Source organism: Dendrobates tinctorius, unplaced genomic scaffold, assembly GCF_039654945.1.
Source record: "Dendrobates tinctorius isolate UK_male_01 unplaced genomic scaffold, ASM3965494v1 ptg000035l, whole genome shotgun sequence".
In the NCBI taxonomy this organism is placed as follows: domain Eukaryota; kingdom Metazoa; phylum Chordata; class Amphibia; order Anura; family Dendrobatidae; genus Dendrobates; species Dendrobates tinctorius.
This window is the reverse complement of record NW_027361703.1, coordinates 72217019-72232824: the sequence shown is the minus strand read 5'-3', so window position 1 is coordinate 72232824 and position 15806 is coordinate 72217019. Positions and strand designations below refer to the sequence as shown.

The following is a 15806-nucleotide window of genomic DNA, read 5'->3' as shown; positions in this document are numbered from 1 at the left end:
GGGCCACCCCCCTGATTGTCCTCTCTGTCAGTCCCCTGGCCGAGCTTTCTCCGTCTTCCGCCTTCCTCTGCTAAGCTCCTCCCGGGACTGAACACTCTGGAACCCTAGCCACTCCTACTTATCCCTTCTCTCACCGGGAATTCCCCTCCTGGGTCCCTATCTCCCTGCCCCCCATGACTAAGCGTATCTGAGCCATAAGCTGTTGTTCAGTCCTACACTACTCTCCCCTGCCACCTTGTGGTCACTTTCCAATACTATACCCTTTTATCCTGCCTTTCCTAGCTGTCGCCCTTCTATCCTGTCAATCTCTGTCTCCCCTGTACAAACTGTCCCCTCCTACTGCCAGTCACATCTGTCCGTCAAGTCACCTTCTCCACAGCCCTACCCATGTTAGTGTTTCCCGATTGTTTTCGGACTTCCCGGTGTTTTGACTCGGCTTTGACTCCGATTTGACCTTGCCTCTGGTCCCTGGTACTTCTGCCTTTTGTCTGGTATTATATAGAGCCATTGGCACAACACTAAGATAGTGGTGCTCAAGTAGTTTCCCAATCCGTAACCTTCTATAAATTAACTTGGCACACACGTATAGAATCCAGTGAAATATGTGATTTAATAACGCACAGTACATACAGTAAGATGTTTCAGTCTCAATGACCTTCATCAATGTACTGAAAATGAAATAAAATAAATGCAAAATGAACCAAAGTATTTACAAGAGAAATCCAAAATAATCTGGGTATACATGTGACAGAGGTAATCAATGTCCAATACATCACTAATATTATAGCAAAATGGCACATTTAATAACACACAGATTATATACAGTACAACGCTGGAGATCAAGAATAATCATAAGAGGCACATACCCATATTGTTAGGGACGGCGGAAGGCACTAAATATTAAATAACGTAAAGTGCGTCCGCCGCCCAGGGTCCACCGTGCATATGGTGTTAACACTGCTGCTAGATAATGGCGGACATAGAATTTGGCGGTATAACGCACGAGGGTTGAACGTCACCCGAGTGTGCTGAGCGATCTCTGTTTATTCACATAACTAACAAATAACAGAAAAACTGACAACACATCAAGAACTAGTCTGAATAGGTGCATACCAAAAACAGCTTACATATCAAAATGAGAAAATGGTTGCACTCAATTGCATTAAGGCTGGTTTCAGACTAGCGCATTTTACAGGCAGCGCACGGCGCAGCTAAGCCCTGCCCCCTGCCCGCCCCGTCCGGTCATTTCCTCCTACTATCGCACACGGCTGCGTGCGATCAGCGCACCCTATCTTTAGCATAGGGTGCGCAGACCGTGCGCTAGTAGGATTTTTGCGTGTGCTTCGCACTTTTGAAGGTGCGCCGAGTGCCCCAAAATGCAACATGGTGCGTTCGGCGCACACCGGCGCACCTTCAAAAGTGCGCAGCGCACGCAAAAATCCTACTAGCGCACGACCAGCGCACGGTCTGCGCACCCTATGCTAAAGATAGGGTGCGCAGATTGCATGCAGCCGTGTGCGATAGTAGGAGGAAATGACCGGGCGGGCAGGGGGCGGGGCTTAGCGGGGCCGTGCGCTGCATGTAAAATGCGCTAGTCTGAAACCAGCCTAAGGCCTCTTTCACACATCCAGTGTCAGGGGTCCGGCGGCGTGCGGCGAAAAGCCGGGCCGCCGGATCCGGCCTGCAGCGGTGACACAGGATGTACATGCGGCGCCTGATGCGGCTTGGAGGACATTTAAAGGAGCCGCAGCACCGGGGAACGAGAGAGCCAGCCGGAGAGAGATCGGGAGACGAGAGAGCAGCCAGAGAGACAGCGGGGGACGAGAGAGCAGCCAGAGAGACAGCGGGGGACGAGAGAGCCAGCCAAAGCTATGGAGAGGGAGAGAGAGAAGGGGAGGGGGAGAGAGAGAGAGATGCGCGCCGGGCACTTGTGGGGTTAAAACTCACAGTGTCTGGGCATGCGCTGTTGAAAAAGCCGGTCCGGCGCTGCAAAAAAACGTTGCAGCCAACGTTTTTTGCAGACGCCGGACGGCGCATGTTTGCCGTATCCAGCAAAACCCGGAGGCGCCGCATGTCCATCCAGCACAATGCGGCGATCATTACATTCTATGTGAAAAAAACGGATCCAATTCCGGATCCAGTTTTCACAATTTTCACCGCATCGTGCCGGATTTAAAAAAACGGATGTGTGAAAGTAGCCTAAGAAATATTAATATGAAATCTATGAAGTGTGAATAGCATAATGGCTTTGGAAATTTAGAAAAGACACATGAGATACTTAGCACAAAATATGGCCAAAAATTATGAGCCCATTCACCAACATCAAGGTAATCTCAAAATCGAAAGGGTCCCTAATCTAACTGCCTAGTGTGAACACTTACCTCTGGCTAAAAAAAAGGAACCAAATGATTGGATGTAATTAAAATCACAGCTTGGTGAAGGGCAGAGTGCTCCGCCAGAAAACTAGTATACAAATAACAGAAAAACTGATGGCACATCCAGAACTAGTTCCTATCCTCCTATAAATATAGGCTTTACCTAGTCATTAGCCAGAGGTAAGTGTTCACACTAGGCAGTTAGATTAGGGACCCATTCGATTTTGAGATTACCTTGACGTTGGTGAATGGGCTCACAATTTTTGGCCAAATTTTGTGCTAAGTATCTCGTGTCTTTTCTAAATTTCCAAAGCCATTATGCTATTGATGTGCTGCTGTGTCTCAGGAAGAGAGAAGTGATCAGTGAAAGTCCGTGCTCAAGGAGTGGTGGTTCACATAATTCAATGTTGTAGAATCTGAAACAGAAAATACCGTATTAGTGTTGAATTATAGGACAAACCAGAATATAACAACAATATATAAGAATCCTGAGCAAAAAGATCACATTATGATGACATTTAAAATGACTGTACATCATATTCCCTATTTAATCCCTTAGGTGCCAATGTATGGAGCTCGTGGATCCAATATGCCTCCGTTCTTTTAAGAAGGTTGATACGGTTGTCTCCCCTGTGTGGCAATTCCTGATTTGTTTAACCAACTAGTTGGAGCCAAGTGGTTCTCTAAGATCGATCTCCATGGGGCATATAATTTGCTGCGGGTGAAAGAAGGCGATGAATGGAAGTCAGCCTTTAATTCCCCGGAAGGTCATTTTGAGTGTCTAGTAATGCCTTTTGGCCTTACAAATGCTCCAGCGTTCCTTCAAAATTTCATTAACGACATTCTGAGGCCGTTGATCGGTAGGTGTCTTATTGTTTATTTGGATGATATTTTTATCATCTCGCCCAATCTGGAGTCGCATTGGCAGAGAGTCCGTGAGGTTCTGCGGATTCTGAGAGAAAACACACTCTTTGCTAAACTGGAGAAATGCGAGTTTGCGGTACAGAAAATTTGTTTTTTGGGGGTACTTTGTTTCCAGTGATGGGTTTGAGATGGACCTGATGAAGGTTCAGGCGGTATTGGAGTGGCTTAGACCTGAATGCTTGAAGTCGATTCACAGATTCTTGGGGTTTGCTAATTATTATAGAAAATTCATAAAGAATTTTTCTGTTATTGCAAAACCCCTTACTGATCTTACTAAGAAGGGTTTTAATACTGTCCAATGGTCCCCTGAGGCTGTTAAGGCTTTTGAACATCTCAAGGAGAGGTGTAGCACTGCTCCTGTTTTGATCCAGACAGATGAGACTAAGCCCTTTCTGGTAGAGATGGATGCCTCATCAGTAGGAGTGGGGGCTGTTCTGCCATAGGAAGGAGAGGATGGGGTGCATCCCTGTGCGTTCTTTTCTAAGAAATTTTCAAAGGCGGAGCTCAACTATGATGTTGGGAACCGAGAATTGCTGGCTATTAAGCTTGCGTTTGAGCTTTGGCGACATTTCTTGGAGGGCGCTAGACATCCTATACATGTCTTTACTGATCATAAGAATATGATCTATCTGGATGCTGCTAAACGTTTGAATGCCCGTCAAGCTAGGTAGGCATTGTTTTTTGCCCGATTCCATTTCTCTGTGACATATATCCCTGGGACAAAGAATGATGCTTTGTCTCGAAGTTTCTCCCCAGCGGTTAATACTGAAAAGGATGAATCTATTCTGCAAAGAGGGATGGTGGTGGCAGCATTACGTTCTGAGTTGGAAAATAGCATTCTTAAAGCCCAGGATGTGGCACCAACTAGCACTCCGTATGGGAAATGATTTGTGCCTAAAGCCCTGAGGATAGCTTTGTTTACGGAATGTCATGAGTCTCGTTTGGCGGGTCATCCAGGGATTGCCGAAACTAGAAAGTCGATCGGTCGGAGTTTCTGGTGGCCGGGGTGGCTAAGAGAAATCGTCAAGTGGGTGCGTCAGTGTACCATGTGCCCTAGGTCAAAGGCTTCTCATGCTCCGGCTGCAGGGTTGCTTTGCCCCTTAGCGGATCCTAGTTCTCCATGGACGCATCTTGCAATGGATTTTATCACCAACCTTCCAGTATCTGAGGGTTTTTCTGTCATCTGGGTTGTAGTGGACCGGTTTAGTAAGATGTGTCATCTGGTCCCGTTCAATAATTTACCCTGCGCTAAGACACTTGCCAGGGCATTTGTGAAAGAGACTGTCAGGCTCCATGGTGTTCCCATGGAAATTGTCTCCAATAGGGGACGACAGTTTGTGGCTCGCTTTTGGCGTGCCTTTTGTGACAGATTAAAGGTTCATTTGTCATTTTTGTCGGGTTATCATCTGAAGTCCAAAGGACAGACCGGGAGGAAGAACCAGGACGTTGAGCAGTTTTTGAGATGTTGTGTAGCAGACAATCAGGAGATGTGGTCGGAATATTACCATTAGCTGAGTTTTCTCTCAATAATCATACTTCTTCAGCTGGATGTTCTCCTTTTTTTGTTGTACTGGGAAGCATCCATTTTTCGGTCCTTTTTCTAGGATTGGGGCGGCGGAGCATGAGGAGGAGAGTTTTTATGGAAATTTGGAAAGGGTTTGGACCAGTGTGCGCCATAATCTGAAACAGGCTAATAGGAGGTCTAAGAAATATTTTGACAAGAGAAGAAGGGAGGCAAGGTTTGTTGTTGGGGACATGGTTTGGTTGCCCTCTAGGAATCTGCGTTTGAAGATCCCTTCTAAAAAGTTGGGGAATAAGTTTGTAGGACCCTTCAAAGTTGTTCAGATTATCAACTCGGCAGCTGTGAGATTAGACATTCTTTCGTCCTGGAAAATTAATTCAGTTTTTCATGTATCTTTGCTGAAGAAAGTTGACACTCCAGATAAGGTGGTTTGAGATTTCACGAGTTCTTGATTCCAGGTGGCACAGAGGAGGGTTACAGTATCTTGTGTCCCGAGGACAATTCCTTGGTGAAAGCTGTGGACGTCTCAGCCTTAACGTTAATTAAGGCTTTTCACAGGAGATTTCCGAATAAGGCCCGGGCTAGAGTATCCGGGGGATCCTCGTTAAAGGGGAGGTACTGTTAGAATCTGTTTAGTTTGTGACTATCCGCCATTTTCTTGTGGTGTTCTGGCTGCTGGACTTTTTCCTCTGGTGCTGGGTTTTCTTGGGTCAGGTGATGGTATCACTCTTTATTACCCAGCACTGCCTCCCAGTCTTTGCTGGACAACAGTGTTAATTCGCTTGAGTTCTGGCTTGGTGCTTTGCTTTGCCTTCTGTGTGTGTAATTTGTGCAGTGCTGGGACCTCTGGTTCTGCTAGTCTTTGTTTCTGTATTCCGTTGGTTTCTGCAACCTTCTCTGTGTTTTCTATTAGGAGGTGACCTGTTTTTGTGCCCAGTCCTTAGATCTTACAGGGAACCCCCTCCGCTTATCGCTTGAGATTAACCTAGGATCGTCGGTGGGTTTATTCGCAAGGAATGGGTCGCCCACTCCATCGTAGGGTATCAGCCTAGTCATAGTGCAGGATCAGTTTTCCCCCTTCTACCCTAATACTGTGTTGCAGATCCATAACAACAATCTGCTCCTCCTTTTCTTTCTTTGATTTACACTGCAGCTTTGCTTCTTGTGTCTGTCATGGAGCTATGAGGTGGAAAAAACACAAAGAAGACTGAAAATCCTCCCAAAAAAATTAATTAAAACAGCACAAAGGGTCAGGGGTCAGCAATGCTCACCTGCCCAGGTGTCAGCACTAGTGCACTCAGGATGCTGGGTTTTCTGCATCCTGAGTGCACTAGTTCTGACACATGGGCAGGTGAGTAAAGATATTAGGTGGATTAGCTCCATCATCTCTTCAGTCTGCATTAATCTATTGGACTATAGATTAATGCAGACTGAAGAGACGATGGAGCTATTGAGAAGTCACCTACCATAGCACTGACAGAGAGAACAGGTGTAGTGTAAAGCATGCGTGCCATAACCCAATGTGCATGACACAGGGAGTGGACAGGTGTTTCACTAGAGTTGTTTTATTGTCAGCAAACATTAAAGTACATTTTAACATTCCAGGTATATAACATTACATAAAATAACAAGAACATTTTACTAAACAATTTAATCTTGTCATGACACACATCCAATATCAGAAACAAAGTAGGCCACAAATGTATCCCTCATTTGGGCAATTTCCCTTGTTGTCCGCAGAGGGTGATGATGGTAATCTGGCAATGGGTAACAAACAGGTTCATCAAGTTCGAAGTTTGGTTGCTCTTTAGCCATTGTATAGCTGTGGAGAACCAGACACGCCTTGACCACCTCATCGACTGTCTCAATTTTGAGATTAATTGCCATCCCTTAAATGCGCCATTTCGAGACAAGCATACCAAAGGCACACTCAACAGTTCTTGGTGCCCTGGTCAGTCGATACTTTAAAATCCTTTTGGTGTGGTTCAAGTCCTGACTGGAGTATGGTTTCAGTAGGTTTCCACACATCTGAAAGGCCTCATCCTCAATCACAACATATGGTAATGGCGGGCCTTCAGTGTTGGGAAGAGGTCGTGGCAGGGGGAAAATCAAAATTATTCCCATACAACCGTTGGCCCATGTCCGAGTTTTTAAATGTCTGGGAGTCATTACCACGGCCAAAAGATCCAAATGTCCATGGCGATAAACCTACAGTCCGCACCTGCAATGGCCATGAGTACTATGGAAAAATATTTTTTATAATTAAAGTACTTGGATCCACTTAGAGCCGGTTTGGTAATACGAATATGTTTTCCATCCACTGCTCCGAAACAGTTGGGGAAATTACAAAGTTACAAGAATTTTTCTGCAGTTTCCTGACAGATTTCTGTGGTGGGTAGGGGGATAAATTCCTCACGCAGAATGTCCCACAAAGCCCAGCAGGTGTCTGCAACAATCCCAGAAAGAGTGGAAACGCCAATCCGGAACTGGAAATGGAGCGATGATATGCTCACTCCAGTAGCCCGGAATCTGCCAAACAGAGAAAGAAAAAAAAATTCAGAACAATGATATTTATGACAGGTGTTTTGAAGAAAAAAAAATTAAGTACATTGCAGAACAATAACAATTATGACAGGCGTTTATTTTTAAATATTACGTACCTTATTGTCACTAGCAGACATTCCTCAGCAGGAATCGCTATACAGAGCTGGGTGTCCTGCCTGCTGATGGCTCCTTGTACATGAACCAGAAAATCCCGGAAGCTCTCTTGAGACATCCTCGTGTACTCAAAACATTTTTCCAGGTTTTCACGGAGCTCACTGAATAAGGAGTGGTAGGCTCCATGGCTATCCCGGACTTCAACAATGGGGTGTTGCCAAAAGCGCCGACGCTGTCTTCTCCGTCTTTTCCGTTCCTGTTCACAAGCAAAAGCAAAGGCAAGAAACAAGTTGATATCCAAATCCAGATTCCGATAGAAACTCTCCATGCAAAGATCCATCTTGAAGCAGGATACAGGAGCAAAATCTGAGGATTTCATCTTTACAAGTGGCTATATACAGAAATCCCATGAGACACGCCCATTGGGCATGGCTTGTGTCAAGGAAAATCTCCTGAAAAATGTTTTCCCTATGGAACGCATGTGCATAAAAATGCAAACGCATGCAAAAACGCATGCAAACACAGCGTTTTTTTGAGGTTATGTGTAAGCTGATGCGGATAAAAACGATGCATTTTTTGCGTTTGCATGCGTTTGTTGTTGCGGACGATACGCTGCGGACTCAACCGCAAATGTGAACCTAGCCTAAAACCTCCGTCACGTCTCTGCCATAATCTCCCAAACATACTTTGCTGCCACCAGCTCCTAGTTCTACAATAAAATCAATATCAGTAGCGTAGTTTTAGCACGGAGCAGGATGAAGCAGGATCACTGGGGACAGGACCGGAGTAGGACTGCAGAACTGGAGCATAGACAGCAGGACGGAGAAGGAACACGGGAGGCAGGACTGGTGTAGGACTGCGGGACTGGAGCATAGACAGCAGGACGGAGCAGGAAGACGGGAGGCAGGACCGGAGTAGGACTGCGGGACTTGAGCATGGACAGCAGGACCCATGGAATACAGGACTGCAGGACTGCAACAGGAACCACGGAAGACAGGACTGCGGGACTGCAGAGAGTACGAGGAAGCAGGGCCCAGTGTGCTAGCAAACACAACGATCAGGCGCCTCCCTCAAAGGAGGACGGCCTGATATACCCCTGCCTGGTCTGCCATTGGTCCGACGGTGCTTCCAGTCAGGGCACCGCCGGAGCACAATTGACAGGAGGCGCATGCGCATTGCATGCAGAGATGCCGTCGGCCGCAGAGCTGTCAGAAGGGGCCACCGCGGCTGCCGAACGGCGGGGGCTGCGGCGTGGGAGCGGAGGCCGGGTGAATATACAGCGGCAGCATGACAGTACCCCCTCCCTTAATCCGCCCTCCCCTGAGATTGGCAAAAAATCCCTTGAGAATGCGGGGAGCATTGATATTCTCCCGGGGTTCCCAGGACCTCTCCTCAGGACCAAAGCCCTTCCAGTCAATAAGAAAAAAGGTCCTATCTCTATCTTTTTTCATGGCGATGATATCCTCCACCTCAAAGGTATTATCGGTACCAACCGGCTGAGAAACAGGATCGGATACGGGGTGGAAACGGTTCAGTATCACAGGTTTCAGGAGAGAGACATGGAAGGTTTTCGGGACCCGGAGCAAAGCAGGCAACCTCAATTTGTAGGCAACTTCATTGATACGTCCAAGAATTTCAAACGGACCGATGTAGCGTGGACCTACGTGTAAGAGGGCAGTTTCAACAGGATAAATTTGGATGAAAGCCAGACTTTGTCCCCGGTACGATACGGTGGGGAATCCAATCTCTTCTTGTCGGCATAATTTTTCATCCGGTCAGTGGCCCTCTTGAGTGACGTGTTGGTCTCAGCCCAGATCTTGGAAAACTCTGAGGACAAGGCGTTGGCTGCGGGTACCTCAGAGGCACGGTACCGGAAGGGGAACACCAGGATGTCTGCCAAACACAATGAAAAAAGGAGACTTGGCCGAGGACTCGCCAGTATGGTTGTTATAGGCAAACTCTGCCCAGGGAAGTAGGTCAACCCAGTCGTTCTGGTGGGCGTTGGAGAAATGGCGTAGGTGCCCAGTCAACGACTGGTTTGTATGCTTCACCAGCCCGTTGGACTGTGGATGGTAGGCAGAGGAGAAGTCAAGGGAAACGTTCATGAGCTTACAAAGTGCCCGCCAGAACTTGGAGGTGAACTGAACCCCCTAGTCAGACACAATATGTTGCGGTAGTCCATGGAGTCTGAAGATCTGATGGATGAAGACTTTGGCCAACTCAGGAGCCGAGGGGAGACCGGACAGAGGGATGAAGTTGGCCATCTTGGAGAAACGGTCCACCACCACCAGGATGACTGTACAGCCAGAAGATCGTGGCAGATGAAGTCCATGGCAATGTGTTCCCAAGGAACCGCAAGGATAGGCAACGGGAGTAATAAGCCGGATGGAAGTCGTCGAGGCACTTTGTTTTTAGCACAGGAGGGACAAGAGGCCACGAAATCAAGCACATCTTGGCGAAGCGTAGGCCACCAGTAGTGACGCATAATAAGGGCAAGCGTCTTCTTGGTTCCGGCATGGTCGGCCAATCTGGAAGAGTGTTCCCATAGAAAGACCTTTCCCTTGAGATTTTCAGGCACAAGGGTCTTGATGGGAGGTGGAGAAAGCCAGTTCACTGGAGCCACCGTGATGATTTTAGTGGGCTCAATAATGTGCGAAGGTTCCTCCACTGTTTTGATTGGCTGGAAGACCCTGGATAGGGCATCGGCTTTGCTGTTCTTGTTGCCAGGGTGAAAGCGGAGCTCGAAGTCAAATCGGGCGAAAAATAAGGACCATCTGGCCTGACGAGGATTGAGTCTCTGGGCAGACTGGAGATAGGCCAAGTTCTTGTGGTCAGAGATTACAAAGGGATGGACAGCCCCCTCCAAGAGATGTCGCTATTCTTCCAGGGCCAATTTTATGGCCAACAGTTCACGGTCGCCGATTGAGTAGTTGCACTCGGATGGAGAGAAAGCCTTCGAAAAGAAGCCACAGGGATGCAGACGACCGGAGGTTGACCTCTGGGACAGTATCGCCCCGGCACCTGTTGAAGAAGCTTCCACCTTGAGTACAAAGAGTTGGTTGCTTTCAGGACAGTGCAACACCAGGGCCGTGGAGAATGCCTGTTTTAGGGTCTGAAAAGCCTCCTCCACCTCCTTAGTCCAGGAATTGGGAGCTGTGCCCTTTCGGGTGAGAGCGGAAATAGGTTTGGTTAGTGCGGAAAAGTGAGAAATGAATTGCCTGTAATAACTGGAAAATCCGAGAAACCGTTGTATCGCTCTTACTCCAACGGGGCGAGGCCATTTGAGAATGGCAGTCAGTTTCTCGGGATCCATCCTTAATCCAGTGTCGGAGATAATGTATCCCAGAAACGGCAGAGAGGTTTGTTCGAAGAGACATTTCTCTATCTTAGCTTACAAGCGATGCTCCCGAAGACGTTGTAACACCAGGCAAACGCTCTTTCTGTGGGATGAGAGATCTGGAGAGAAGACGAGGATGTCATTCACGTACACGACCGCACAGGAGTACAAAAGGTCCTGAGAGATCTTGTTGACGAACTCTTGAAACATCGCAGGAGCATTGCAGAGACCAAAGAGCATGATCAGGTACTCGTAATGGCCATCTCGAGTGTTGAAAGCCATCTTCCACTCGTCACCTGCGCGGATACGGATCAGACTATAGGCTCCCCTAAGGTCTAACTTGGAGAAGACCCGAGCCCCTCTGAGCCGGCCAAACAGCTCTGGGATGAGTGGAAGAGGATACCTGTTCTTGATGGTGATCTCATTCAAGCCCCTATAGTCAATGCACGGCCGTAGAGACCCGTCCTTTTTCTTGATGAAGAAAAACCCGGCTCCAGCGGGCGAAGAGGACTTCCGTATAAAGCCTTTGGTGAGGTTCTCCTGGACGTACTCGGACATAGCTAAGGTCTCTGCGGGAGACAGGGGGTAGATTCTGCCCCTTGGAGGGGTCGAACCAGGGATTAGTTCAATTGGGCAGTCAAAAGGCCGGTGTAGAGGACTTCCTTCTTATCAAAGACATCAGCGTAGGAACTGTAGGCTGAAGGAAGGCCCGTAAGGTCAGGAGGTGGCCGAGGAGCAGCCGCAAGACGGACAGGAGTCAGGCAGCGAGCTTGGCACGGGTGGCCCTAGCGGAGTACCTCCCCTGACGACCAGTCGAGGACAGGCTGTTGAGTCCTCAACCAAGGGAGACCGAGTAGAATCGCATGGGAAAGCTTTGGCAAAATGTAAAAGGCTATCTTCTCTCGATGTAAGGCTCCGACTTGCAACTCCACTTCCTCAGTGACCAAGGTGACGGTCTCCTGTAGCGGTTTGCCATCCACTGCGGCAATCAGGTGAGGATTACATAGGGTAACCACGGGAATTTGGTGCTTGTCCACCTCTTCACGCCGGATGAAGTTACATGTCGAGCCCGAATCCACGTAGGCCACCTCGGACCAACGTCTCTGCCCTGAAACCACAAGAACAGATATAGTAAGAGGTTGAGAAGAATCATTAGCACCTAGGGAGGCCTCTCTTACCTGACTTAGGAGGAGGCGTTTCCTGGTCTCTCAGAACAGGTTCGGACAAAATGCGACGAACCCCCGCAATAGAGGCATAGGCCTTGTGCCCGTCTCTCCCTCCGACGCAACTCGGCCAACTTGAGGCGATCCACCTGCATGGGTTCGACCAAGGAGGGAGAAGAGGACCCACCAGGACGGGGACTAGCGGACCAGTTGGAAAGGGAAGTAGGTCTAGTGGACCTCCTGTCTCTCGCTGACTCCCGGGCGCGTTCCTGGAAGCGCAGGTCAATGCCGGTGGCCAGCGAGATAAGGTCCTCCAGGATAGTCGGGGTATCCCGACCTGCGAGTTCATCCTTTATTCTGCTCGAAAGAACGAGCCAGAATGACCCTACCAATGCTGCATTATTCCAACCAAGCTCAGAGGAGAGAGTGCGAAAGCAGATCGCATACTGTCCGACCATGAGAGAACCCTATGAAGGTTAAAAAGAGACTCTGTAAGAGAGGCTAACCGACCCGGCTCATCGGAAACCCTGCGAAAAGTATCCAAGAAGACCAGAAGACTCGAGACAATGGGGTCGTCCCATTCCCAGAGAGGGTTCAGCCAGGACAGGGCCTCTCCCTCCAGATGGGACTTTGGCCCGGTCAGAGGGATATTGCTGAGGCCACCATTCAAAATGGAGGCTTCACTGATTTAGGAACCCCGTGTAGAGCTTGGGATCGCCACTATACCGAGGTGGCTTGGAGAGGCGGGGCGTTGGGAGAGCTGTAGACACTGGAGGCGGAATTGGGATCGTGGCGGCAGACTGAAGGACTGACAAACAGCTATCAACGGAGGCCATATAACTCAAAATATGGGCTTGAGTATCCCATTGCTGACCCAGCTCCTGTTGAAGACTGGCTAGTTGAGTGGCATTTCCAGGATCAGCCACCTGCAGGGCCGACAAACGGGTGTCCATAGACTTCATGACAGACATGATGCGTCCCTGATTCTCCTGTAAAAAGAGCAACTCCTTTTGAGTAGCAGCAGACGTACGGGCGGGATCCATGGCCTGACCGTACTGTTACCACGGCTGGTCAGGTGAGGAAAATCTCCAGGAGTGGACCCTCTGGATCGTGGCACCGAGGGGCCCCAGGCGAGCTGCCAGGTGGAGCCGACCCCTATACAGGGATCATTAGGAGCAGGCCCAGGGGTTCGGGTACCACGTTAGCCGGTACCGAGAGGGACGTCTCAGAGCGGACAGGAGTAGGAGCACGAGACTGTAGGAGGTAGGACCAGAATAGGATTGCAGGACCGGACTGGAGATAGCAGGACGAAGCAGGATCACTGGGGACAGGGCCGGAGTAGGACTGCAGAACTGGAGCTTAGACAGCAGGACGGAGAAGGAACACGGGAGGCAGGACTGGAGTAGGACTGCGGGACTGGAGCATAGACAGCAGGATGGAGCAGGAACACGGGAGGCAGGACTGGAGTAGGACTGCGGGACTGGAGCATAGACAGAAGGACGGAGCAGGAACACGGGAGGCAGGACTGGAGTAGGACTGCGGGACTGGAGCATAGACAGCAGGACCCACGGAATATAGGACTGCAGGACTGCAACAGGAACCACGGAAGACAGGACTGTGGGACTGCAGAGAGTACACGAGGAAGCAGGGCCCAGTGTGCTAGCAATCACAACGATCAGGCGCCTCCGTCAAAGGAGGACGGCCTGATATACACCTGCCTGGTCTGCCATTGGTCCGACGGTGCTTCCGGGTCAGGGCACCGCCGGAGCACAAGCGACAGGAGGGAGGCGTGGCCACGGCCTACGGTGCATACAGAGATGCTGTTGGCCGCAGAGCTGTCAGAAGGGGCCGCCGTGGCTGCCGAACAGCGGGGGCCTGCGGCTCGGGAGCGGAGGCCGGGTGAGTATACAGCAGCGGAATGACACTCTGTCTGCAAGGCTTGTAGGGTGACAGTAGGACTATCATTTTTCTTATTACGAAATTAGTTCTTGTTTGGTATCAATAAAAAGCTATCTGCTGGCTAGGGGAAAGCAGGAACCCTTTTCTCAGTTCCTGATGCGCGCATAAGCCAGAAAACACCACTGTGGATAGCTTTCATGAAGTAGATCTCAAAAATATAGGTTTGCTGCATATATGAATAATCTGCGCTATTATATTTGATCTGACATAAGCACTGGAATAGACTAATGTGCTCCTAAACTTTCACTTTTGGTTTCACGTTACCCAACCTGTATAGCAGTAGAGTGGGGAAGTGGGCATTCCAGCAAGGAGAAAGAGGGAGAGGCAGAAGAGGGGGGCTGCAGTTTTGTGGAAAGGGGGAGGGATGTCTGTGTGAACTGTGCCTGCACATCATTTCCACACCAAGGAGATGCAGCAGAGCTCTGTATGTGTGACTAGAACAATAAAAAAATGTATCTCCTGACACAAACATTTGCACTAAATAATAGGCCGAGATCTCTGGATGCATTTTTTTTAATACACAAAACCTTCAACACCCAATAATAAGGAATATAATGACTAGGTGTATAAATCTGGCATTATTACTCCCTAGCGCTGTGGATAACTGACTCAGCCTTATCTAAGTGCATGCTGCCATCAGCACTCTGCAAATGTCATCTACACACGGCGTGCGCTAGCAGGCAGCAGCGCGGCACTTGTGTGAAAGCTGTCATGCGCAGTGGGACTGTACGAGGTGTGTACTGTCATGCGCAGTGGGGCCGCTGTGCGAGCTGTGTAATATTCGCATGCGCACATTGCGCAGGGGGTTGTCGGAGGTATGTAATTCTGTCATACGGAACGAAGCTGACGCGCGGAGATAATTGACAACAAGAAGTCTACCAAACCCCGTGTAACATCTGGGATAGGAATTCTGGGAATTGTAGTTTGCTTAGCCTTATAGGCCATATATTATTCTGTATTTTAACTACATTTCCCAGAAGCAGGGAGCACAGTTCACAGCGCAGAGAAAACAGAAAGAAGTAGCAGCATGGCTGCTGTAGGGCAATGATGGTCTCTCTCCTATGTCGCGGCCGTTTATGGGGGTCTTTGGCGGCCGGCCCACGGCAGTGGGGTAGCTGGGCAGCGGAGAACCGGAATAAGCCCCTGAAGCAGTGGACTCTCATCGTGCACCCGCTGAGCAGCCTGCGGGTGAAGCTGCCGTGCAATGTGCGGGTGAGACCCCAGGACCCGCTCACCTATCCGGACGCGGACCGGGTGTTCGTCACGGTGAGCGGGGTGGACCGCAATGTGCACCGGGGACTGGACCTGGATAACATAGAAGTGAGATACGACGAGGACAGCCGCCAGGTGCTGATCAGCTCCCGGGACATCGACGGCCAGACGTGTGTGGAGGTCACCACTCCGGTGCGCTTCGGTATGTGCGGGCGCCGCTCCGCCCGGGGTGTGCTGTGGGGAGCGCCTGCCTGGGGGTCACAGATGGGGTATATCACTATGTATATTCCTGCACACCCCACAGCTGCAGCTCCGGCCCCGTGTGTGCTGTGGGGAGCGCCTGCCTGGGGGTCACAGATGGGGTATATCACTATGTGTACTCCTGCACACCCCACAGCTGCAGCTCCGGCCCCGTGTGTGCTGTGGGGAGCGCCTGCCTGGGGGTCACAGATGGGGTATATCACTATGTATATTCCTGCACACCCCACAGCTGCAGCTCCGGCCCCGTGTGTGCTGTGGGGAGCGCCTGCCTGGGGGTCACAGATGGAGTATATCACTATGTATAGTCCTGCACACCCCACAGCTGCAGCTCCGGCCCCGTGTGTGCTGTGGGGAGCGCCTGCCTGGGGGTCACAGATGGGGTATATCACTATGTA

At 49.7% G+C, this 15806-nt stretch overlaps 1 protein-coding gene across 2 annotated transcripts in view; it reads left to right on the top strand.

Annotated features, from left to right (window-relative positions):
* Nucleotides 1–14762: 14762 nt before the first annotated feature.
* The window catches only part of FAM185A (family with sequence similarity 185 member A), a 125909-nt gene continuing 124865 nt past the window's right edge, over nucleotides 14763–15806 (top strand). Inside the window, exon 1 of one of the 2 annotated variants that reach the window (XM_073573643.1) lies at nucleotides 14763–15352. In XM_073573643.1, coding sequence (XP_073429744.1) covers nucleotides 14983–15352 — 370 coding nt within the window. In that variant the 5' untranslated portion in view covers nucleotides 14763–14982. The remainder of the gene's footprint in view (nucleotides 15353–15806) is intronic. The other variant, XM_073573644.1, reaches the window with a different exon arrangement.